At 43.8% G+C, this 25020-nt stretch overlaps 1 protein-coding gene across 2 annotated transcripts; it reads left to right on the top strand.

The window, feature by feature from the left end:
* On the top strand, positions 1-24410 carry LCK (LCK proto-oncogene, Src family tyrosine kinase). Of its 2 annotated transcripts, none has more exons than XM_079988196.1 (13): positions 1-214; positions 7554-7657; positions 8101-8182; positions 9718-9808; positions 10557-10655; positions 11228-11331; positions 12559-12708; positions 13287-13439; positions 13786-13965; positions 17480-17556; positions 18517-18667; positions 21713-21844; positions 23764-24410. In XM_079988196.1, exons 2-13 carry the CDS (start codon positions 7559-7561, stop codon positions 23964-23966), a joined length of 1521 nt encoding a protein of 506 aa, XP_079844322.1. In that variant the 5' UTR covers positions 1-214; positions 7554-7558; the 3' UTR covers positions 23967-24410. The 2 variants fall into 2 exon arrangements, with proteins under 2 accessions (XP_079844322.1, XP_079844321.1); XM_079988195.1 differs by having other exon boundaries at positions 1-218.
* Positions 24411-25020: the final 610 nt, after the last annotated feature.

The raw sequence follows: 25020 nt of genomic DNA, 5'->3' as shown, positions 1-25020 counted from the left end.
CTGTCTGTGCAAAGCACTCGGAGGGCAGGAAATCAGCAGAGAAGGTGGCGAGAGAAAGAGAGAGAAGGACAGGGTATGCGTCTGAGATCTCCTGGAGCCTTTTGGCACTCTAGACACACTATGATTCACTGCCCAATGTGATGAGGAAGAGGCCATTTCCCTCCCTTTCAATTTGTGGGAACCGGAGAGAGACTAGTTTTCACCCTGCTAACAGGTAAGTGACAGAGGGCAAATATGGCCAGGTGAGGCGTGGACAAGGACCAGGTGGCCCCGTATAGTTCTCAACTCTAGGCAAGAATTGTACACACAGACACACGAATTCTCTCCCAAGGAAGACCTGCCAAGTCCATTATATTTGTTCTTTTATGTGGACATTAAAACATTTTATTTGGTTGTTGTGGGGAGGCTTCTGAGTTAAAAGCGTCATAACATTATCTCCCATTGTTTATTTCTTTAATGTAACGATTTTATTACAATTTCAACATCTGCACTGATCTTTCTTTCTTTTGGGGCCCTGTAGGTTGAAAAGCAGGCAGTGCATTTAAAATAAAAAATTGAAAAAGATGAGCTTAAAATGAGAGGCATAAACCATTAAGAAGGCAAACACAAACCATTTCTCCCTTTAAAAATGTAGACATCAGTATACATATTTTTGTGTGTGTGATATGTTTATAGCTTTACTAAGCGAATCTCAAATATCACATATAGTATTTACACAGAAATGCAATGTGTGCAACGTAAATTATGTATATATCCACATAGAACACAATCAAGATACATGACAATTAAGTGAATAAAAGAGAAAAAAAGAGATGAAAGAAAACATTTTTGTAAGTTGCCTTAAGTTTCATTTTTTTAAAGATACAGTAAACCAAAATAATAATAGAATTAATAGTTGAGGTGGATAAAAGTGCTTTTGTACAAATATTGCATTGTGTTAATTAATGTGCATACTATATAATAATGTCTATTGTACAGCATGAAAACAGCAGTATTTAACATTTACACAGCACTTGAACCAGCTAGAATTCTATGTGCACTTCTCTGGGAGTAAGTCCCATTGAAATAATGGGAGCATGAAGAGATATGCACTGTAAGAGTGTTGAAAGCACCTTGAATACCCAGTCTTGTTGCAGACCTTACACCCACCCTGTAAAGTAAGCTCTGGAAAGCGCTATTACTACAGGAGCACATGTTCCAAAAATGTTCAATCTGAATTACTCCCTGGCAAATGTGTTGCAGACTGCGACGCCCGTGAATGCGTGTGTTGAGGCAACACTGGAATTGGTAGTTCTCTTCGTCATTGGTAATCCCCATTGTTCCTGCATTGCCCCATACCAGCTTTCAGCGATTGCATTGCTTATTTAATTTATACCCCAACTTTTCTCCAGGGAACTCAAGGTGGCATACATGGTCCTCCCTCTCTCCTTTGTACTCACAGCAACCCTGCGAGGTAGGTTAAGCTGAGAAGCAGTGATGGGGCCAAAGGTCATGGCTCATGGGAGGATTTGAACCCCGATCTCCTACCTCCTTGTCCAACATTCACTATAGCACACTGGGAAAACAACAACAACAATTAATACCCTGCACATCCCCACTCCGCTACAACACACTGCATTTGTATAAAAAATTTCTCAACCATTGCATCATTTTTAGATTTTTGCCCCCGACCTGAGTCCTTGTTTATAAGGAAAGGGGTGCCATATCCCCTAAAAACACCACAGTCTCTGCTGGCCTTCATTTCAATGAAACCAAACCCTGGATAAGTTCAGAAACCTCTGGAGTTTCTCACCACTTGGGGTTTTGGGGTAGCTACATGTAGGGGCTCATTTTGCAGCTTCATACAACACACAAGCAATATGATTTATAACATTTCAGTCTTTTCCCTCCAGAATAGTTATATTTTCCCAGTAACGAGTGATTATTATATTTATTCAGGGTGAACTTCACCCTCTTCCTCCCTTAAATCTTGATACATAAGGTAAAGTGGCAGTTCTTTAATTTGCCCAGCGCCACAAAGATATCAACTTTAAACAATTTTTTTGATCTTGGGCTTTCCAATCCTTTTGATCAGATGAACTGAAATAATTAATGCGGTAAACACCCAGTGTAAAAAAACACAAAACTAGGCTATGTCTGATAGATAGCCTTCTAAATCATTGGTAGTTTTAATAAATGTACCGTGGTACCTTGGGTTAAGTACTTAATTCGTTCTGGAGGTCTGTTCTTAACCTGAAACTGTTCTTAACCTGAAGCACCACTTTAGCTAATGGGGCCTCCCGCTGCTGCCGCTCCACCAGAGCATGATTTCTGTTCTCATCCTGAAGCAAAGTTCTTAACCCGAGGTACTATTTCTGGGTTAGCAGAGTCTGTAACCTGAAGTGTATGTAACCTGAAGCGTATGTAACCTGAAGCGTATGTAACCCGAGGTACCACTGTAGTGTAATCCTGTTACTATCTTCTCCTGCAGATCAAGGATCTAATCTAATCCTAAATCAGGATCCTTAATCTAGTCTTAGAGGGTCCATCTACTTGAGCATTCTTCGTTGTTATAGTAGCCTGTGGCTTAAACATAAATTGAGTTGTATTTTTTACCTTCACCTTAGCTATAGTAGCAGTCGTTAAGTAATAAAACTTAGCTATAGCTACAGTAGCAGTCATTTAGTAATCAAACAATGAACAATATTTTGACAGAAGTTATTCTGCTAAAGCCTGGATTTGCTCGCTTGTGCATAAATTTGGCAATTATTCTATTCCATTACCAAAATCTAAAAACTGTACTGAAAAGTGAACCTTTACTTCTATCAATAATTGGCCCAATCCTCGTGAACAAACCTTGTTAGACTTCAGGGAGGAACATGCAATGATAGGCGTTTTTTGTTTTGTTTTTGTACTTTCAAACCATCCCACTCCCTTAGCTGTCAACACTTGAATCATGGGTATAACCAGACTTCCTCCCACATACTTAGCAAAGAAAAAAGAAAAAGAAATTGTGCATCATATTGGAAAGATTTTCTAGTTCTGGGTTTTCATTACCTCCCACAGTTTTATGCGTATTTTCTTGTATGAGGTTTAGGGAAGTTTCAAACACTAGACATTTAATTCCTCATTCACCTAGGTTTTGTGGGGCATCCACATGATATCAGCATTCAACAATTTGCCCTCCCTTGTTTTCCCTATAGTTCTTCCATCATTTCTCAAGATTGCAGAAAGTCCAAATTTGAATAGAAGCGGTTACATCATATGCAGTATAGCAGGGTCCGCACCAGAATGGTTCATCTGCTGCATGTTTTTATGTTAAAACAAAATAAAAAAATTCCTTCCAGTAGCACCTTAAAGACCAACTAAGTTAGTTCTAGGTATGAGCTTTTGTGTGCATGCACACTTCTTCAGATACACAGATGTGCATCTGAAGAAGTGTGCATGCACACGAAAGCTCATACCTAGAACTAACTTAGTTGGTCTTTAAGGTGCTACTGGAAGGAATTTTTTTATTTTGTTTTGACTATGGCAGACCAACACGGCTACCTATCTGTAACTGTTTTTATGTTGATATTTCTTGAAGAATGTGAAATATATTTTTTAAAAAGTCAGGATGATCCTTAATAAATAGATGACATCCTATAACTTCTGCACAGGCAAAGCAGGGTGAATGCTCAATAAACAAGAAATCTGAAGGTCTTCTTCTTCTATGGCTATCATTCGTAGCCGAGTAAGATTGTCTTCCATGAACACGGTCTTAACAGTGAGTCTGTAAGTCACTGTGGAGGCCAATTCTGGATCCACACATCCTTCCACAGTGGAGACATAGGTTTCTGGGTAGAAGTTGATCATGGTGAGGGTTTGCCAAATGTGCCTTCCTCTTAGCTCATTTCTCCTTTTTGTCCTGAGTTTGAGCGTCTTCAAAGTCAGTGACACCTTTGGTAAAGACTGTTCTCCAATGGAGCGCTAGCAGGCCAGTGTTTCCCAGTTGTCGGTGTTTATACTACTTTTTTTTATAGATTTGCCTTGAGAGAATATTTAAACCTCTTTTGTTGACCACCAGTATTACGCTTTCCATTTGTAACTTCGGAATAGAGTAGTTGCTTTGGAAGACACAACATGACCAGTCCAACGAAGTTGATGTTGAAGACCATTGCTTTGACACTGGTGATCTTTGCTTCTTCCAGTACACTGGCATTAGTTTGCCAGTCTTCCCAAGTGATGTGCAGAATTTTTCAGAGACACTGTTGATGGAATCTTTTGAGGAGTTGGAGATGGTGTTTTTAAGTGCTCCATGTTTCACAAGCTTTCAGTAAAAACAAAATAATTTTTTCCCCTTCCAGTAGCACCTTAAAGACCAACTAAGTTAGGAAGGAATTTTTTTGTTGTTGTTTTGACTATGGCAGACCAACACGGCTACCTATCTGTAACTGGAAGCATTCAGTAAGGTTGGTAGTACAATAACTTTGTAAACAAGCATTTTGGTTTCTCTGCGAATGTCCCTGTTTTCAAACACTCTGCACTTCAATCAGAAGAAAGCTGCACTCGCAGAGCTCAGGCGATGTTGGATTTTGGCATCAGTGTCGGCTCTTGTAGAAAGATAACTGCCCAGGTAGGAGAAGTGATCAGCACTTTCCAACATTACACCATTGAGTTGGATTTGTGGAGCTGCAGAGGTTGTTATGTGCTGTTGGTGCAGCACTTTGGTTTCTTGGATGTTGAGTGATAGGCCAAGCTTTTCGTAAGTTTCTGCAAATATATTTAGGATGGTTTGGAGGACATCCTCTGAGTGTGCACATTCTACGTTGTCATCAGCATACTGAGCTCTATGAAGGAAGTTACCATGACCTTATTCTTTGTTTTCAGTCTACTCAAATTAAAGAGCTTTCCATCTGTTCGATATATGATTTCTACTCTGGTGGGGAGTTTCCCTTCAACAAAGTGTAGGATCATGGCAATGAAAATAATGAATAGAGTTGGGGCGATAACACAACCCTGTTTAACACCTGATTCCACTGTGAATGATTCACTTTGAGAGCCATTGTTATCATGGAGGAGTTGAATGATGTTCACAAATTTATCTGGGCAGCCAGTTTTCAGAAGGACAGTCCACAGGGCATTAAAATTTACATTGTCGAAGGTCTTAGGTCAATAAATGGCATATACAAGGATTAATTTTTTCTTTGCGTTTTTCTTGAAGCTGTCGAGCAGTGAAAATCATGTCCACTGCCCCCTAGAAGGTCTAAAACCATTTTGGGATTTTGCCTCTTAGCTCTCCCATCTTCTTTAAGGGGCCTGGTTGTGACAGGTGTGTGCTGACATATTGAACCTATTGCCACACAGGGCACCTTCCCTATGACCTTTCTAGCCTGTGCCATTTTATCAAGCTGTTTATGTATTTATTTAAAATATATATTCTAATTAGTGCTAAAATGCCTTTCTATCTATCTAATCTATCTATCTATCTATCTGAAAAATTAAATTATTTGTGCAATAAGATTTAAATGAAATAATATTTATGTACTTTTTAAAATCACCATCTCCATTAATTTGCATGGGAGAAGGTAAGGCTGCATCGCCAAAATGAATAGTGAAAGGCACACACACTTATACTTGGTCATGGGTGCAGAGCAGGCTGTTGCGCCTGGAGTTTTCAGAATTGCAGCTTTTCCCAATCCATGCAAATCATTGAAGGCAGCAATGTGGTTTTAATTGTTGTTATTGTTTAGTCTTTTAGTCATGTCCGACTCTTTGTGACCCCATGGACCAGAGCACGCCAGGCACTCCTGTCTCCCACTGCCTCCCGCAGTTTGGTCAAACTCATGCTGGTAGCTTCGAGAACACTGTCCAGCCATCTCGTCCTCTGTCGTCCCCTTCTCCTTGTGCCCTCAATCTTTCCCAACATCAGGGTCTTTTCCAGGGAGTCTTCTCTTTTCATGAGGTGGCCAATGTATTGGAGCCTCAGCTTCACGATCCGTCCTTCCAGTGAGCACTCAGGGCTGATTTCCTTAAGAATGGAGAGGTTTGATCTACTTGCAGTCCATGGAACTCTCAAGAGTCTCCTCCAACACCATAATTCAAAAGCATCAATTCTTCGGTTATCAGGCTTCTTTATGGTCCAGCTCTCACTTCCATACATCACTACTGGGAAAACTATAGCTTTAACTAAACGGACCTTGTGGTTTTAATAGTGTTTGCTTAATATGAGCCCTATAACACCTTTGAGTGTAATTTGTAGAAGTGTGTGATCACTGTTGATATAGAACAGAGCATGGAAGAGAAACCTTTGTAAACTGAGGCTCCGCGGTGGCAGATGGTTGTGGGACAAGTAGGTGTCCAGATTTTTATCTCTTTAAATATGGCAACCCTATCATAAATGACTCCACCCTTTATTTCACTCTGCCTTTTATGCCTTTGTGTGTCTAACGGGTTAGGATTGGGCAGGGCAGGGGGTGGGACGAGATGGGACAGGACGACCAGGTTGAGAGCCACATGAAACTTGAGAACTATGGTAAATTAATTGCCATTCTCCATTTTCATGCATGTTTCCCTTGCACCAGTCAGGCATGAATCCATTGATCCAAATATGGGGTTCCTTTTGACCCCCACCCCCCAATTATTCAGAACTGTTAGCAAGTGATCAACCATAGCTGCTCTATGAAACCAAATTATGTGGATGGAATAAATTTCCAGGGGGGTTTGGGATGAATCCACATACTACATGAGGTGACTGAACTTAATGAGACATGTTAAAGGTTATGTTTATGCATTTATTGATTTCCACCCACTGGGCAATCCTGCATCAAATGAAACAGCCCCATGTCTGTGTTATGGCAAAACCAACATTCATCCCTGTGTCAATTCTAAGTTCATAGACTCTCACCCAGGTGGAATATTCACATGTCTAAATGCTATATAATGCAAACAGGGTTAGAGGTCAGCTGCAGGTTTAAAACAGAAATTGTGCCGATGGAATCTTGGTTTTAATGTATGTCATATGCTCAAATTCACACCGTCCTAACCTTCTGGGTGTTTTTGGACTTCAACCCTACAAGATCTGGAAGGTCTCAGATTTGCTGGTTTTTGTTTATATAATTAAATCATAAAATCAAAGACTCATATTATGCTTTGTAATATTTTTACATGAGCCAAATATACAGACACAACTTGAATGAAAGATGGGGGGCGGAGGTAAGCCCCGCCCTGCATTATACGGAGCACACACACCATTTGAATGACAATGCCCATTAACTTTGGGGCCCCCTGGCCCCGTTAAATATTTTATTGGGGGGCAAAGACTCCTCAGACCCTAGGAGTTGGCTCCTATGGACACAACAGGAATAACAGATGGTGGAATGTGGGGTGGACATGCAGTAATAGTGTTAAGGTTGTGAGGAAAGCAAACAACAACAACAACATAGGACACCCCATTTCTGTTCTAAGAAAACTCTTTCTCTCTCCCTCTCCCCACAGTGTCTCCATTTAATTCTTTTGACTTGATGAATGTTATCCTTAGCAGAACAGAGACGTGAACCTGAATTTACAGCCTGTCTCTTGTTTTCCCCATGCAGAGATTATGGGTTGCTGCTGCAGTGACTACGATGATGACTGGGATGAAAACATAGAAATTTGTGAGACATGCCATTACCCTACTGACCCTGCCACCAAGTCCCAGGTGAGAGACCTTGCAAAAGTTGCCACACAATAACTAGATTAATTGCATCACTCCTTTTCTTAAAAGCCCATACTAGCTCCTTATCAGGTTTTGCATAAACTTCAAGACCTAGCTGCTCACTCTCCCCACTCTGATAATAAGCCCAATTGCACCTTTCTACTGTTTAATCCATTTCCTGCCCCAACCTGTCCATTAAATTGCAATGCATAATTTTAGATGCTGGAATTCAAGCTGTATGTCAACCTGCCCCAGCAGGGCAACTTTTAATTCTGGCTAACTCTGCATAAAGTCTTTGCCCCACTTTGCTTCCACATTAATTTTCTCATTAATGTGACAAAGCCCAAGAAAAATAAGGGGGAAGTCATAAAATTATAGGGCTGGTGGGAAATCCAAGGATCACTGCTATGGAAGGATCCTTGATTTGAACTTTGTTTCTTCCACAGAGGCTGATTTCCAATGGGTCTGAAATGTACAATCCTCTGATGTCTTGCGAAACTGTTCCTCCTCCCAGCTCACCTCTTCAAGGTTAAAATCTTGCCTTTCTTCCAACTTCTAACTATAGCACAAAGACTGTCTGGATTTATTGGGGATGCAAAAACAGTCTTGGAGTGGGTTGGTCAAATAGGCAACTCAAGAGCAGAGACCAGCTAGGCCAGGGGCCATTGCCAGTGTCGTGGTAGCTAGCAGAGAGAGGCCCAGAACACTGTGCTCCCTGTCTTGAAAGACCTGCATTTCAGTGTTATTTGAAACATATCAAAGGAGCCTGAGATGAACTTTTCTGATCGCTCTACAGGCACCACTAAAAACATCCCTCCCACCCTCTACAATGGTGAATGCGTGGGTTGTTTCTGTGATTGATCCAGTCTTTGCTTGTTTAATAAATTTCTGTTCTGGTTTTCTATGCTGGCACATTCAAAACACCTAGTGAAGAATACAAACCATTACAACAATCAAAATCATAGTCAAGCATTGTGAGAATGTTCTGGGGTGCAGGAGAGGATGTATTGTGAGATTGTATCATAATCCAACTTGTGCTAACAAGTTCCCAAAATATCAGCAGAGTTTATGACATTCCCCTTTAAGTTCGCAACGGTAATGTCTGCACAGGTTCGCCAGAACCTCTATAATAATTACTCTGGTAATTTCCCCTTTTGTTCCCTCTTAAAATACAAGACATGACACAGTCTTTATAAAAGTATAAAAGAGTTTACTCACGTTCTGTTCACAATATGATCCCAGAAGGCAGACAGCTTTAAAAAGGTTACATACATTCAGAATCTATCTTATAGCAAGATAGTCCTGTCCTCCTCTTTTGGCTGAGAGCCAAGAGGGCATGTTGCTCCTTCAGAAGATGAAGATGAGAGAGGCAAGAGAGGCAAGAGGCAAGAGAATGGCTGCTTGCCCTGTGCTTTTATCATTTATCTGCACAGGTGAGGCCACACCCACCTCTGGTCACATGCAGAGGAAGTCCGTCCCCAGGAAGTTTACCTGCTTGCTGGACAGACATCCCTCCCCATGTTCTAACATGTACACTCTAGGAATGTTGTCATTGACTGCTCCTGTGTTTACATCCCACAAGCATAAAACAAGTAGCAAGACTAAGGTCAGAATAAGGCAGACTAAAGACATTTTAAAAACATCTATACACCATGGAGATGAACCTTGAGGGTCCTCCGCAAAGCAAGAAGGGACCAGCAGGTCTTCTTGGGAAGGGCATTCCACAGTTTTGGTGCCAACACCAAAAAGGCCCCGTGATTCAATCTTGAGACATGATCAGGATCACATTATGACATGATAGCCCCTGAGAAAATATTAAAGTCCTTCATGGAGTACAACCTTCTCCAGCCTAGTGCCCTCCAGATGTTTTGGGTTACAAATCCCATTAGCACAGTCAGTACATGCTGGCTGCAGCTGATGAAGGTGGTGTTCCAAAACATCTGGAGGGCACCACGTTAAGGAAGGGGGGGTAGTGGATGTTATGTGAGCTGAATTCAAAATAACATCTCTTCTAGTCCTGAAACCTGGTTTGTCTTATAGTGACATGCTGATTTTCTTTATAGATAAACTGGTGGTTGCATTATATGATTATGAGTCGCTGCATGATGGAGATCTGGTGCTCCGGAAAGGTGAACAGCTCCGGGTACTGGAAGAGTAAGTCTTCTTCCACGTTAGAGTGTTACCTTTAGGTCTGGCACACCAACAAAATAATCATCTGTCACACCCAAGCAGCAGCAGCAGCAGCAGCAGCAGCAGCAGCAGCAGCAGCTGCTGCATTGTGGGTTTGCATCCCATGATACATGGCCTTCTACCATGTCATTCAGAAAAAAATGTTGACCTCTTTTGACCAAGACACTATGGTTGATACATGTCAATATGGTTGAACACGCTCATACTTAGAATGGTAGATGCCATAAGTTGAACATTCACTGAAACAGTGGGGGGAATTCCATATTTTTCGATGTTTGAAACCCTTATCATTGTGTCTGCTGGCATTTGGAGTTAAATGCTCAATAGAAGCTGAACTGAATAAAGAAATGAAAACAGATTTCCCCCCCCCCCCCTGGAAGCAAATAACATAGAAATCAGCATTAAACTTGTGGCTATATTCCACTATATATTTGGAGGTGGCTTTCATGTCTTGTGAAAGCAGAAATGTAATGCAGAAACTATGGCAGAAATGTAATGCAGAAACTATGGAAAGATTGGGGGAAATGGAATTAACTGCCGTGTGAATGCAGCCCATGTGTGTTTGCTGGATTAGAATCAAAGGCAAAGGAACTCATTCAAGGTGACACAAGACTATCAGGTTTTGGTCTGTTCTTTCCCTTTGCCTGATGGATGTGGGATCAAGATCAAGCAAAGGTAGGAGAATGACTGGTATTCAATTCTTCCCCTTTAGGACTGGGGAATGGTGGAAAGCGCAGTCTCTCACCACCGGGCGAGTGGGTTACATTCCAAGAAACTTTGTTGCCAGGATGAACACCCTGGAGCAAGAGCCGTGAGTAAAAACATCTCCACTTTTCTCCACATGCAGTGCCCCTCCAAAAACCCAATTAAATAGAAAGTAATCAACTGTATGATATTTTACAGTGCCATCCTAGGCATGGTTGTCCCAAAGAGTTTAATGGTGCTTAAGTGTGTGGCCAAAAAGTGCAATCTTGGATAGACATGTCTACTCAGGACCGTTCCTCTGAAAGTAAGCTACAATCTTATACCCATTAACTTCTCTGAGTACATCTCACTGAACTCAATGGGACTCATTGCTTAGTGTGGCGCTGTTAGTTAATCTGTTTGTTAAGGAGAAGGGCATGCAGAAGGCCTCATATTCACAAATGATTGGTGTGACTATGGCCTTTGGGTTCTCAAGATAGAGTGGGTGCTGGAAGGGGTGTTATTCCTTGGAAATTTTGTTTAAACACACACACACACACACACACACACATCTGAAAAGTTGAACATTTTATTGATTAATGTTTTCTTTTGCTTTAAATTAAAATGGCTGTTGCCTACCTGAGGCATACTGAAAGGCTCAAACTCTGTAAACCTCTCTGTGCTACTTCTTTCTTGCAGCTGGTTTTTCAAAGCTCTCAGCAGGAAGGATGCAGAACGGCAGCTCCTGACCGCAGGCAACACGCACGGCGCTTTCCTCATTCGGGAGAGTGAATCCACCAAAGGTAATCAACAGCCGCCACCACTGTGCCCAAATTAGGGGGCGGTGAGGGAAGAGGGCCCTGGGCAGGCATGTGTGTCACAACCCACATGTATCCACACAGGGTCATTCTCTCTCTCCAGGAATTGTAACAGAGGCTGGAGAAAGATTTTAAAAAATTAAGAGTCTGTGTGCACACTTTGCATCTAGTGTGCTCCTGCTTCTGGTTTGGGAAGTGGTGTGTACACATGACTTGTAGCTACAATCCACATCTATATTGTCATTTCTTATGAAATACATTGGTACCTCGGGTTACAGATGCTTCAGGTTACGGACTCCACTAACCCAGAAATAGTATCTCAGGTTAAGAACTTTACCTCAGGATGAGAACAGAAATTGCATGGTGGCGGCGCAGCGGCAGTGGGAGGCCCCATTAGCTAAAGTGGTACCTCAGGTTAAGAACACTTTCAGGTTAAGAACAGACCTCCAGAACGAATTAAGTTCTTAACCCGAGGTACCACTGTACTGTGCTTTGGCGTATTTTCCCCCAAGCCAGCTTTGCTCTGAATAGAGAAAAAGAAGGTCATAGCTGTGCTCTAAGATGGGAATGTGTACACAGCCTGAGTTGAGAGAAGTTTCCCTAACTTTCCTTTCATACACACAAGCACCCCTTTCATCCTGCCATTGGGTGATAGCTAACCAAGCCATGCTCAGGCTAGAGCCACTGAGAGAACAGGATGCTGGCTTAGATGGGCCATTGGCCTGATCCAGCAGGCTCGTCTTTAGTTCTTATGTTCTAAACCAGAGTGTTCAGCAGGTATTGATTCTCTCTACTTCTTGAATATTATCTCATTGGTATGGTGCCTGGCTGGACCACTTTGAGGGTGCTGTTCCATTCTGTTGAAAGAACCAGAAGACATTCTTAACATTTGAGGGAAATTTGGGGTTCCTGTTTAAAATAAAATATCTGAATGATTTTGTGGTGTAAATAAAATAATTTTTTTAAGACCAGCATCATTTTCTTGGAGTGTGGGTCCACAGAGGGGGAAAGAGGAAGCGCCAGGGAGTCAAAAAGCTGAGGGAGAACTATCTGTGGAATTTTGACAGAAGGGGGGGGGGCGGAAATCAGCAAGGCAAATGCTAGGGTTTTTTTGTGGGGAGTGGGGAGGAGCCCACATGTTTCTGGGTGTAAGGGGACAAAAGAAATCCAGGATCCAACCTCTTCACTCTGTTTCCTTGCGTGTCTCCTCAGGTTCCTTTTCCCTCTCCATCCGTGACTTTGACAAGAACCAGGGAGAAGTCGTGAAGCACTATAAGATCCGCAATATGGACAACGGCGGCTTCTACATCTCCCCTCGCATCACCTTTGAGAGCCTGCACCAGCTGGTGGAGCATTATATGAGTAAGGCTAAAGAGGCCACCCAACCCTGAAAGCCTCTCTCTGCCTGTCCTGGCTGCTGGGAGGAAGGACACTGCTCCTTCTCCTGGAGGGGGCTCTGGTCCACGAAAGCTGGTGCCACCAATACATCTGTTGCTCAAAGCCAGCTTTCACCTGTTTGGTGCCCTGGCCTGGGCTGCCCATGAAGCTTGGTGAGGCAGTCATCTTAAGCAGCAGGTTGGAGACAGCTGGGAGGGGCAGCAGATCTGGCCCCACAAGGAGCATGACACTTGTCACCTCCTGTGCTTCTCGCCCACTGCTATCGAGGGTTAGTCACAATAGCTATACTCTGCCTCCAGTCAGAGGCAGCAAATGCTTCTGAATACCAGCTGCTGGAAATCGCAGGAGGGGAGAGAGCTCTTGTGCTCAAATCCTGCTCTCAGGTTTTGCACAAGCATCTGGTTGGCCACTGTGAGACCATTGGACTGATCCAGCAGGCTCTTCTTGTGTTCTAATGTTCTCTTAGCCGGATGGTGTAAACACATCTTCTGCTGCCCCCCCCCCCGACCTTCAGCTTCTGTCTTTCTTTCGTTTCTTCGCAGGCAACACAGATGGGCTTTGCACCCGCCTCGGCAAGCCCTGTCAGACTCAGAAACCACAGAAACCCTGGTGGCAGGATGAGTGGGAGGTGCCTCGGGAGAGCCTCAAGCTGGTGGAGAAACTGGGAGCTGGGCAGTTTGGAGAAGTTTGGATGGGTGAGTAGCAGGGGTGGCAGCAGGGAAAGACGGGTGGAGGCAGGGGTCATCGGCATCCTGCTTGCCCATAGATTTCAGCCAAGGAACCTCAGCTTTGATTTTGGAAAACCCAGCAAGTTTCTAGCCCTCATGGCGATAAGATTTAAAGCATGTCCAGCAACATTTCAGTGATTAAAAAACGAGGACAGTCTTGGGGTCCTTTAACACCCCAGTTCTTCCGCCAGACACCCATTGGTCCCTTCACTCAGCAAGGGTGCCGTTGTGGAGGTACATGCATTGCCAGGTGCGATTCCAAATCCTGGCTCCAGTCCTCCTGAGCTGAGATCCTCACTCTGTCCCTCGGCAGGTTACTATAACGGCCACACAAAAGTCGCCATCAAGAGTCTGAAGCAAGGCAGCATGTCGCCTGAGGCCTTCCTGGCTGAAGCTAACCTGATGAAGAAACTGCGGCATCCCCGGCTGGTGAGGCTTTATGCTGTGGTGACCCAGAAGCCCATGTACATCATCACTGAGTACATGGAAAAAGGTGAGGCGCTAGACAGCATTACCTGCTCCTTCACTCTGGCAGAGCTTCATTTTGAGCCGGGGGTTCTCCAGAGACTCCAGCCATGATCGACCGCTGACTGATTCGGTCTAAAACCAGCCTGTTCAGGCCCAATCAAGTTGTTCACTTCGGCCCACTTAGTAAGCTTAGTTAACAAGAACCGTGCATATATTTTCCCAATTAATGACAATAAACTGATATTCCTGAACTTCTCCTGGCAACGTTGGGAGAGAGTCCTGACAACTTGCTAGTGTCCAATGCAGCAGCAGGACAGCAGACAGGGCCTTCTCACCTGCTCAAGATGGTACCATTGACTCCCACTGCCCATAATTTCCCAGAAATCAAATCACTAATGTGACAATCCCCCCTTCTGCAGTTTCTAAATTTGTCCAGTCCTCTTGTAAAGCTGAATTTCTGGCCCCCACTGCCTCCTGTGGGAGGGACATAGTTTACGTATGCAGTGAGCGAAGAAGTTTTTTCTAGTCTTATAGGGCCCAACCTAAGGCCCTCCAGATGTTCTGGACTGCCTGTGTACTGATGGCGTTGCAGTCCAAAGCATCTATAGGTCTTCAGGTTGGGGAAGGCTTGTGCTTCAGGGTTCTTTTCCTGTTGGGAGAGATGACTGGAGACAGCACTCAAAGGAGAGCATTGATACCTGCGTATTTGCACAAACGTTAAGCATGAGGGAACAGGCAAGCATCCAAACCGAAAGTGCTTATCTTTAAAGCAGTTTCTCTGAAGGCAAATAGCCAACTAAGGCTCCTTCTTCCAGGCAGCAAGAATACAGGAATGTTCCCTTGATTGTTCTCTTTAGAATGGCTCAGAATACGGCTCCAACGTATTATAAACAGCAGATATGTCACCTTAAATGGATTCTGGCCCATTAGGCACGAGAGAACTTGAAGCTGGCAGCAAGAGGAAACACAGGGACCTCTCCAACTTTGATAGGCAAGCAAAGCTCAAGTCTTTGTTTGGCTGACCACACAGCAACCTCACTGCTTCTTTAGTCCCTACGAGAGCCGTCTAACACAGTAGCATCTAGCCACCAAAGCTGATCAAATGTAGCACCCTGCTTGTGGTTAACGCTTAGCTGGAATGAAATATTCAATGCAGCAATAGAGAAATTAAAATAATAATTTATTTGTCAGACAAATAAATGAGAGGCACAGTGGTATATGGTTACCAAGCTCTGGCCTGGCCTCCTGCCGTTATGGCCAGCACTTATATTTCCTTAATCCAGCCCCCTTGCTCCTCCTGTGGCTGCCTCTGTCCAATCAGCCTGGTTGAAATTCCTATTGACTGTTTGCTAGAACCAATCACAAAAGATACACCCATTTCCTTTTTGCCTTTTATGGGAAACAAAAAGCTATATATTCTTCTATCTATAAATGACAAATAAGTAGTCATATATCTTACATTTGTCTCAACAAGGAACCTTAATTACCAGCTCACCTCTTGCCCTCCTTGCCCTATTGCCCTCCAAAACAGATGGTTTAATAGTTTTAAATTTTTATCTTAAACAGATGTCAAGGATCTTGAGTTCACATCAACATTGAAAGATCTCCTTCTTTTGGAGGTCTTTAAACAAAGGCCTGACAACCATATGTGTGCTCTAATGATGTTTCCTGCTTGGCAGGGGGGGCTGGGCTGATGGCCCCTGTGGTCTCTTCCAACTATATGAAATAAGAATCTAGCATAAGGATTTAACATTTCTTAGCTTCTAATTCCTTTGCATAATTACATTTAAGCCAATATATTTAATACATAACATAAATAACCTTTTAAAAGGAAAAGAAATCTTAAAAGGATCTCAGTTTAAGAAAGAAACAACTTTAGAAAAAGACTTCCCAAAATACTCCCTCCCTTTCTGCCAACCAGATGCTCTTGGCCTTTTAATCTTAGGAAAATATGGGTCAAGTTTAATGGGAGGCACATGGTTTTATTTTACTATTTACCCACTCTTAATTATGTTTTTCTCTGCTTTTTTTATCTTCTGTAATATGTAGGGTCAGTGTAACCTTGGCTTTCAGCCTGTAATTCCCTTTTTACGACTTTGAGAATTGTTTTCTGCTATAAATCAGGGGGCGCCCTTGTCCAGGAGGATAAACATCTTGCCAAGGTTCTTAGGCAGCTGGTCTTCTGTCTGGCATTTAACATTTGAAAATCTTTAAGCTCATTTTAATATACAGGAATTTTAAAATATAAGCTTTGATTAAAAATGCAGGTTATGATTAGATGCCTCACAAAGATGCATCTTTTAGGCGTTTGTGCACACTGAGAAAATATCAGTTGGCCACCGCTGTCTATTAGCATGCAATCAATTGACCTTCACTGCCCATTTGTGTGCTACAGAAAGATGACCCTCAATGTATGACACCACACAACAGTACCTCTGAATGTTATAACCACTCTTCGTTCAGATTTGGGCTGTGCTTGGGATAGAATGAAAAGCAAGAAAAATATGGAAAGGGAGTAAAATTAGCCGTGGGGTTTTTTTTATCCCCTGCCCATGACAGAGGGTGCTGACTCCCATGTCCCCACTCCTCCTCCTGTTCTCCCTCTCTTGTATCATCAGATTTGTTTTAGACACTTCCTCTGCGGTGCCCTTTGCTCTAGATTAATGGAGGTCAGAACCCCAGCTCGCTTGCTGGATTTGGCATAAGGCAGTGGAGAAAGAGAAGGAAATTAAAGGTTATTGTGCGACACAGCTACAGCTACAATGGGAGCAGCCTGCCAAGGCACAAAAATAGCCAGAGGATTTGGGAGGGGTTTCCTGCTTCTCAAAGCTTTTACCACCCATTTTGGCTCTCATATGTCCCTTCAGCAGGCTGCACCAGAGATGGTATCTGCCTAGAGCTGAGATTTATCAAAAATTGTCAAGCATCACCAACAAAAAGCCATGATGACACTTTAGGGGGAAAGGGGGAGAAGAGCAAAGAGGAAAGAGAATAAATGGTGGGATTCCAAAAATGCATAGCTGTTAGTAAAGGTCAAGGGAAGGATTTCTTTCTCCCTCCAGATCATGCAAAGAGGCCGGCCGACCAGCTTCTAGGAAGCTTGTGAGTCAATGGCCTTTTCAAGACGACCTGTTCGTTGAGCATCTATCCTGATTCATTTGCACAAACTTTGCAGGGAGGTTAGATAACACCGGCTGTTTATTGAGCATTCATTCTGATTTGTTTGTGGAGAGGCAATTCAAAGCAATTGCTCTCACACTTACCAGTGCATTCCCCACCCCTAAGTCCAGGGTTCTTTGGAGGTGGGTTTCTTGTACAGCATCCACTTTAATTAGACAACCTGAATTTTCCTGTTAGCAACTGAACCCCCCCCCCCCCTTAGTGATGGTCTACAAGCAGCACACATTCCCTGGGGTGAACAACGTATTCAAGTTCACAACCACAGCTGAGTGATAGCAGCTCGGAACTCTAAAATAGGTCAGCAGAGCTGCGCAGAAAATTTCACATATTTTAATAGGCTTTTCCCCACCCCCATACAGGAAACTTGGTGGATTTCCTCAAAGCTGTTGAAGGCATCAAGCTGACCATTTATAAACTGCTGGATATGTCAGCACAGGTGAGGATAAGAGCGGGCAAGGAATAAAACCTGGGAGGATGGTGGAAGAGGACCAGTTGGTGGGAATATATGATATGGAGAGATGGGTTGGGTGTCTAGATTGCATTTCCTGAAAACTTAATTTCACACCAGAATAAATGTGATGAAGGATTTCTGCTGGGAAACAGAACTTAGAATAATGTCCACATTACAAATGAAACATGGGGTGCCTAATCTTTCCATCAGCTAACGGACTTAGCTTACCTAAGACATGGGTAATAAGGTTTTATTTAACTTTTGGAGTGCTCAGTGCAAACTGACATTTTTCTTGGTTCATATCTGCTGCTGAGGGGAAGAGTCCCAGCACCCTCACAGAACTACAATTCCCAGAGTTCTGTGCAGGAAGTCAGAATATATAAAGCAGCTGAAAGCCAGTGTCAGACCTAGAGCAGGATTCACATGCTTGCTCAGCCATGAAACCCCTTGGGTGATCCTGACAGTCACTATCACTACTGCTCAATCTGTCCTACCTCACAGGATTGTTGTGAGGATAAATATTTGTATGTGCGAAGGGCTCATGTGCCAGCTTATGTTCCTTGGTGCAGAGCTAAAATATTAATGAAACAAACAATAGAAAACCAAGGACACACAGCCAGGCAGAAATTTGCCCTTGTTGAAATTCTGCCCGCTGGGCAGAAAAGCAAACGACATCTGCCAGACAAAAAGGGGAAAACTGCAGGGAAAGTTGTTCTTGGAGACATTCACCTGTCTGGTGCAGTGGTTAGAGTGGTGAGGCTAGACCTGAGTTCAAATCCTCAGTCATGAAGTTTCTTGGAGATTGTCAGCCATGCACTATCCTCAAATGACTATCATTCCAACCTACCTAACAGGGGAAGGAATCTTATACTGGGAGGAAGGGAGCAGTGGGATGAAATTGCAATAAAGAAATATGTAACAACCCCATCCTCTTCTCTCATAAAGATAGCGGAAGGAATGGCCTTCCTTGAAAAGAAGAATTATATCCATCGTGACCTGCGAGCTGCCAACATCTTGGTGTCAGAGATGCTCTGCTGCAAGATTGCTGATTTTGGCCTGGCCCGGCTTATAGAGGATGAGTACACAGCTCAAGAGGGTGGGTCTTATTCCTCAGCCTGGTCTTGTCAGCTGCTGCTTGCCTCTTTGTGACAGGAAATATAAATGTACCTGTCCTGGCTTATCTGTGTTAGTTATCTGCGGCCCAACACAGAGGCAGGGGTGGGGTGAGAATGTAGATTGGGATCTACTGGTAGATGACTAATGGATGATCAGGAAATAGATCAAGGGAGGTTTCCAATTCCCACTCCCCACATTAGCGACAATAAATGGCTTTTCTCTTCCCATCTGCCTAAACCAGACAGACTCCTTCCTGAAACCCTGGAGAGCAGCCGTCAGTCAGTGTAGACACTACTGAGCTAGATGAACCAGTGATCTGACTCAGTATATGGCAACTTCCTATGGCAATTGGTTCGAACTCTGAGTCAAAGGTTTTTTCCTTTTTGGTAACATAGTTTTTTATCCTTGTCATCTTTAAACATTGAGATATATCTTTGTTTACAGTAGAGCATATCAACATGCAACAATTACATAAAAAGAAAGCAACAACAAACACTCAGATAAATGTTTCTGATTAGCTTAACAAAGTTGTGTCAAAGTGTATATACCAAAATTACATCATTATGTATAGTAAGCTGTATCACTTAGATTGGTGAGCATAAGTAAAAGTTTTCTTGCATCAAGTGTCAATAACAATCACATCACAACTTTACCTCTGGCTGTGCCTCCCCAGTCACTATGGTTGGTGGACATTGAGGATCTAGTAAAAAACAACAGCATAGATCCTTCAAGCTTGAAGGCTGTCCACAATTGGCCTAAAATGGGGTTGCTGTGGGGTGGGGTGAGGACAGTTTTGCAAAGCTTCTTGAGTGGGGAAAATTATTCCTTGCCAGAGGTGACATGAGGCTGAGTGGCCATTTTACAAGCCTGCACAATGTGGAATTACTTTATTTCACAGGTGAAAATATCCTCACATGTGCAGTTCCCTCTGTTACATGCCCACACCATCACAGGCAGTTTTTCTCTGCCAGAACTTTCTACCAACCCGGGGGCTAGTGCCTTATATGGACTTATATGTGCAGATAGGCTTGCAGAAAAGATGATGTGCTTGCATTTCATGGCACACACACCTGCATAAGTACTGGAAGCTGGATCCCTAGAATGTGGGTCATGATGCTCCTCTCCACCCCCCCTTGCAAAGTCTTATGGGGCTCAGTGGTTCAGCTGCCCTCCTGCCCCTTTCCCACTGCAGGTGGGTGAAAACATATAATAAGCACTCGTCCCCGTTCCCCATCTCACAGCTTGGCAACTGACAGCCACAGCTGCTTAGCCTAGGCCTTTGCTTGAAGCAATAACTCACCTCTTGAGGAAACCAGAGCCTGCTGGGGTGGGGTGGGGGGCTGCTTTGTGTGTGAGAGAGAGGGAAGAAGTGTGAGCAAGTGCTTTTCACACAGAGGCTGCGCTGGGGGGGCTGCGGTTTTGAGCTGAAGCAACCTGTAGCTGGAGCTCTCTGAAGAGATTTTTCACCCAGCAGTGCAGTGAGGAGAAAGCAAGTCCCCTTCTTAGATAACAAGGCCCACTTCTTCCTCAACCTAGTTCCCTCTGTTACATGGAGAGCAGGAGAATCCAGTCTTCAGAAGGAAGCCATTTCTCCTCCTCCTCCATCTTTTTTTGGGAGGAAATCCAGTCTAGTCCCTCCCCCCCCCCTTTTCTCTTGACTACCGAGGTATAGTCAAGCTATTTTAAAAGAAATATATTACACAGTGGCTTCAGAATTGGTGTGTGCATGTGTGTGAGACAGTGTGTGCGCATGCTCACACACAAAATGTTAGGCACCAGGAAAAATGATTCTTTTCCACCCGTCCTTTGGCCTTCAGTTATATGTGGCCTCCTTCAGTGTTAGTTCTACCTTTTTATAAATATGAATGTACTTTTAGCTTTGACTTGTTTTAGTTCCATGTTGGTTTTAATGTATGTGGGATTCTTTTTTTGTAAGTTGCTTCAAGTTATTTTAATAATAATAATAATAATAATAATAATAATATAACACCTTTTGCCAACCTGATACCATCTAACGTTTTGGACTACAACTCCCATCAGCCCCAGTCAGGGAAGCATTTTGGCTGGGGCAGATGGCGGTTGGAGTCCAAAACATCTGCCAGGCACCAGCTTTTTGAAGGCCGGTAGGACCGGGTGGGGCTGTGGGTTAAACCACAGAGCCTAGGACTTGCTGACCAGAAGGTCAGCGGTTCGAACCCCCGTGACGGGGTGAGCTCCCGTTGCTCGGTCCCTGCTCCTGCCAACCTAGCAGTTCGAAAGCATGTCAAAGTGCAAGTAGATAAATAGGTACCGCTCCGGCGGGAAGGTAAACGGCGTTTCTGTGCGCTGCTCTGGTTTGCCAGAAGCGGCTTAGTCATGCTAGCCACATGACCTGGAAGCTGTACGACGGCTCCCTTGGCCAATAAAGCGAGATGAGCGCTGCAACCCCAGAGTCAGCCACGACTGGACCTAATGGTCAGGGGTCCCTTTACCTTTACCTTTAGGACACTCCCTCTAGCGCCAGAGGCAGCATCCCTCTGACTGAGTACCAGTTGGTAGAGATCATGGGTGAGAAGAGGGCTGCTGTCCCACTCACATCCTGTTTATGGGCTTCCCATTTGATTGGCCGCTGTGAGGACAGGATGCTGGGCAAGATGAGTCTTTGTCTGGATCCAGCAGGGCTCTTCTTATCTTCTAAAGAAGGTCTAAATGAGATCCAGTTCCTGTCACCTCTCCTCCTGCTTATAGTCAGTAACGTTTATATTTCTAGCCTAGGTTACCTGAACAAGCAGCCAGAAATATTTACCAATGGTACAAATGTGAATTTTGCATCTGTTCCTGCAAATTTGCATTGGGAAAGGTTGTAAGGATTGGAAAAATAAATTTTTGCTCGGGTTGTAGGTCTGCAGGGCAGTCATTGGTGTCAGGTGGAGGTAGAGCTCCTTCTTGTGGTCACCACATTAACAGCCACCAGTTACAGCACCAGGAAAAGTACCTGAATTCTGCACCAAGGTTCATATGATCCTGCATTCTTTGTGTATTTCAGGAGCAAAATTTCCCATTAAGTGGACAGCCCCAGAAGCTATCAATTATGGGACATTCACCATCAAATCAGACGTTTGGTCATTCGGGATCTTGCTGACCGAGATCATCACCTATGGGCGGATTCCTTACCCAGGTCAGAATTTCTCAGCAGCAAAATGCAACCATTTCCCCTCCTGCACAAAGTACTCTGTATCCACAGGGAGAACCAGAGTCCTTTATGAAAACAAAACCACAAAACCCTTCTCCTGCCTTGCACTGTGAATTCAAAAATTCAGCCAGAAAGCCATACTAAAGTCTCCACTGGTAGAAAACTGGGAGGGGGAAAATCATTCTATACAGATAGTCTTAATAGCTGGAAATAAAATGGATAGATGATCCGCAGCACTGGGAAAAAAACATTTCCGTAAACTCTTACCTTTGGAAAGCAAATGTGGTGTAGTCGTTTGAGAACTGGACTAGGAGCTAGGAGACCAGGGTTCAAATCCCCGCTCAGCCATGGAGCCTGTGTGCTCTTGAGTCAGTCACTGTCTCTCAGCCTAACCCACCTCACAGGGTTGTTGTGAGTATGAAATGGAGAGGGGTAGAAGTGTGTACTCCACCTTAAGCTCTTTGGAGAAAAGATGGAGTATAAATGTAATAATGAAATAAATAAATAGAACAAGCAGAAAAACTGCTGGCTGGAACTGATGGAAGTTTTCGTCCCAAACATCAGGAGGGCACCAGGTTGGGGAAGGCTTGTACATGACTTTTGAAATCTGACCAGAAGAGCAAAGTGAGCAGATTCATGGTAGATGGCTATTAATGGCTATTAACCACAATGGCAATGCTCCACGGTCACCTGCTTCTGGCAGAGACTGTTTGCCCTGTTGATGACTTTATTGACAGGCCCTCAACCTGTGTTTGTTTGCTGAACAACTTGGCCATTATCAGGTAGGTAGGACACAGAAGCTGAGCCCAGCTATTAAGAGTGTGCCTCTCCAAGCACTGATTACATTCCAACGCTTACTAAACCTAGAATTTATGGGTGACACCTACAAACTCTGGCACCCAAAACTCATAACGGTATTTTAGAATACTCCTTGGATCAAACATTTTGTTCACTTAAGCTGCATATGCACTGCGTCTTTGAAGCACATTTCTTCCCTCAAAGAATTATGGGACTGTAGTTTGTTAAGGGTGGCTGAGAACTGTGACAGGTAAACTACAGTGCCCAGAATTATTTGAGGGAAAGAATGTGCTTCAAATGCGCTTTGAAGGTACCACCTTAGTTTCTTGAATGCAAAATGAAGTGATGGGGCAGGTGCCTTCCTAGACAAAGTCTTCTTTGGGGTGACCTGAAATCTTTTCCATTGAGCATATACCAGCCTCAACCTAATGAGTTTGCTATGAGCTTCCTGAGTCACCAGGAAGGTTAAAATATTGCACACAAAGCTTCTACGATTCCCTGTCCCACCTTTTCTCCCTTGATCCTTTTTTTGGGTGGTAGTGGTGATGTTAATATCAAGTCTGAGGAACTCTGAAATTCAAAAGCCAATTTGCTGCTTTGCCGTGTTTTTTTAGTTGGTCCTAATACAGGTGTGTGGGACGCAGATGGCGCTGTGGGTTAAACCACAGAGCCTAGGACTTGCCGATCGGTTCGAATCCTCGTGACTGGGTGAGCTCCCGTTGCTCGGTCCCTGCTCCTGCCTACCTAGCAGTTTGAAAGCACGTCAAAGTGCAAGTAGATAAATAGGTACCGCTTCGGCAGGAAGGTAAACGGCGTTTCTGTGCACTGCTCTGGTTCGCCAGAAGCGGCTTAGTCATTTTGGCCACATGACCTGGAAGCTGTACGCCGACTCCCTCGGCCAATAAAGCGAGATGAGCACCGCAACCCTGGAGTCGGCCACGACTGGACCTAATGGTCAGGGATCCCTTTACCTTTAATACGGGTGTGGGGGATCTTGCTCTTTGGACCTGGATGTCCTTGGGACTACCCTGCATCCTAGTCTACCCATATATGCTACGATCTTTCCCAGGCTCCTTCTAACATAACACTTTGCGCTGTGGCTGTAGGGATGAGCAACCCAGAGGTCATACAGAATTTGGAGCGCGGCTACCGGATGCCAGCACCTGAAAACTGTCCGGAAGAGCTGTACAAACTGATGCTTCAGTGCTGGAAGGAGAACCCTGAGCAGCGGCCCACATTTGAGTTCCTGAAAGGTGTCCTGGAGGACTTTTTCACTGCCACTGAAGGACAATATGAGCAGCAGGTGTGACAGTGGACCTCAGAGCATCCCGAACAATACAATGCAAAATCTCCCTTCATGTTGCTCCCCTCCTCCCCCACTGAGACATTTTGTAGCGAGATGCACCTTGAAGACTTGGAGGAACCTGATGTATCCCAGACCTCAGATGAAATGACACCCTTTGAGTGAGACTTAGATGCCTTTTCTCATAATCCCTGTGGAGGACAGATGAGGGTGGAGTGGGGCTGCAGCTATTATACGGAAACAGCTATTGCTTATATTATTTCAGATTTTCAAGAACAGGGCGGGGGGAACCTTCTAAGCTAATCCATGAAAAGCTGACTTTACAAAGCCCTTGCATTCACTCTTTTAATAAATGCTAAAACAAAAACAAAAACAGAGTTCAGTCCTGCATGGAAAAAATAAGATGTGATTCAATAATCCTAGATGCTGTGATTTATTACGATATATTCTCCAGGGCAAAGACCTCTCCGTTTTTAATTTTTTATTTGTTTTGCTTATGTTATTCTGCAAAGTGCCACACATAGTGATGGTGCTGTATAAATAATTAGCAAACAAAGTAAAAAATACAGATAATTGTGAAGGCATTCTGTCCATGTTCAGAGGCACGTGCTTCTCTGTGACTGCCGTGCAGCATATTCCAGAACTGAGCACTGGCTATGATAACATGATCTGGGATTGATCCTGGATGAGCTCTTAATTCAGTCTAAAGACTCTTGCTCTGGAATGAATACATAGCAAAGATGCTCTGTTAAGTGTGCAAATAAACAGCAGATTTTATTCTGAATTTTTTGCTCTTGCAGAAAACAAAAATGGTAAAGTGCAGACTGTGTGTGTGTGTTTAGATTTGTGCTGAACTCGATTAAAGACTCGTGCAGCGCTGGGTACTGTGGTTGGTTGTCAGCCAAACCCACTCACCCTGCTCCCTTGGTTATGTGTGCAGTGCATTGACCCATGATTTGCAGTGGAGGGCAAGATCTGGAGGTCTTCATTCAGGGCAGGTGAAGCAGAGAAGGGGAAACAGGCTAGCTGAGTTGGAAAAGGAGGAGAGGAGGAAAATAGA

Source organism: Podarcis cretensis (genome assembly GCF_951804945.1).
Source record: "Podarcis cretensis genome assembly, chromosome: 8".
Classification (NCBI taxonomy): Eukaryota; Metazoa; Chordata; class Lepidosauria; order Squamata; family Lacertidae; genus Podarcis; species Podarcis cretensis.
This window is presented reverse-complemented; position numbering and strand designations above follow the sequence as displayed.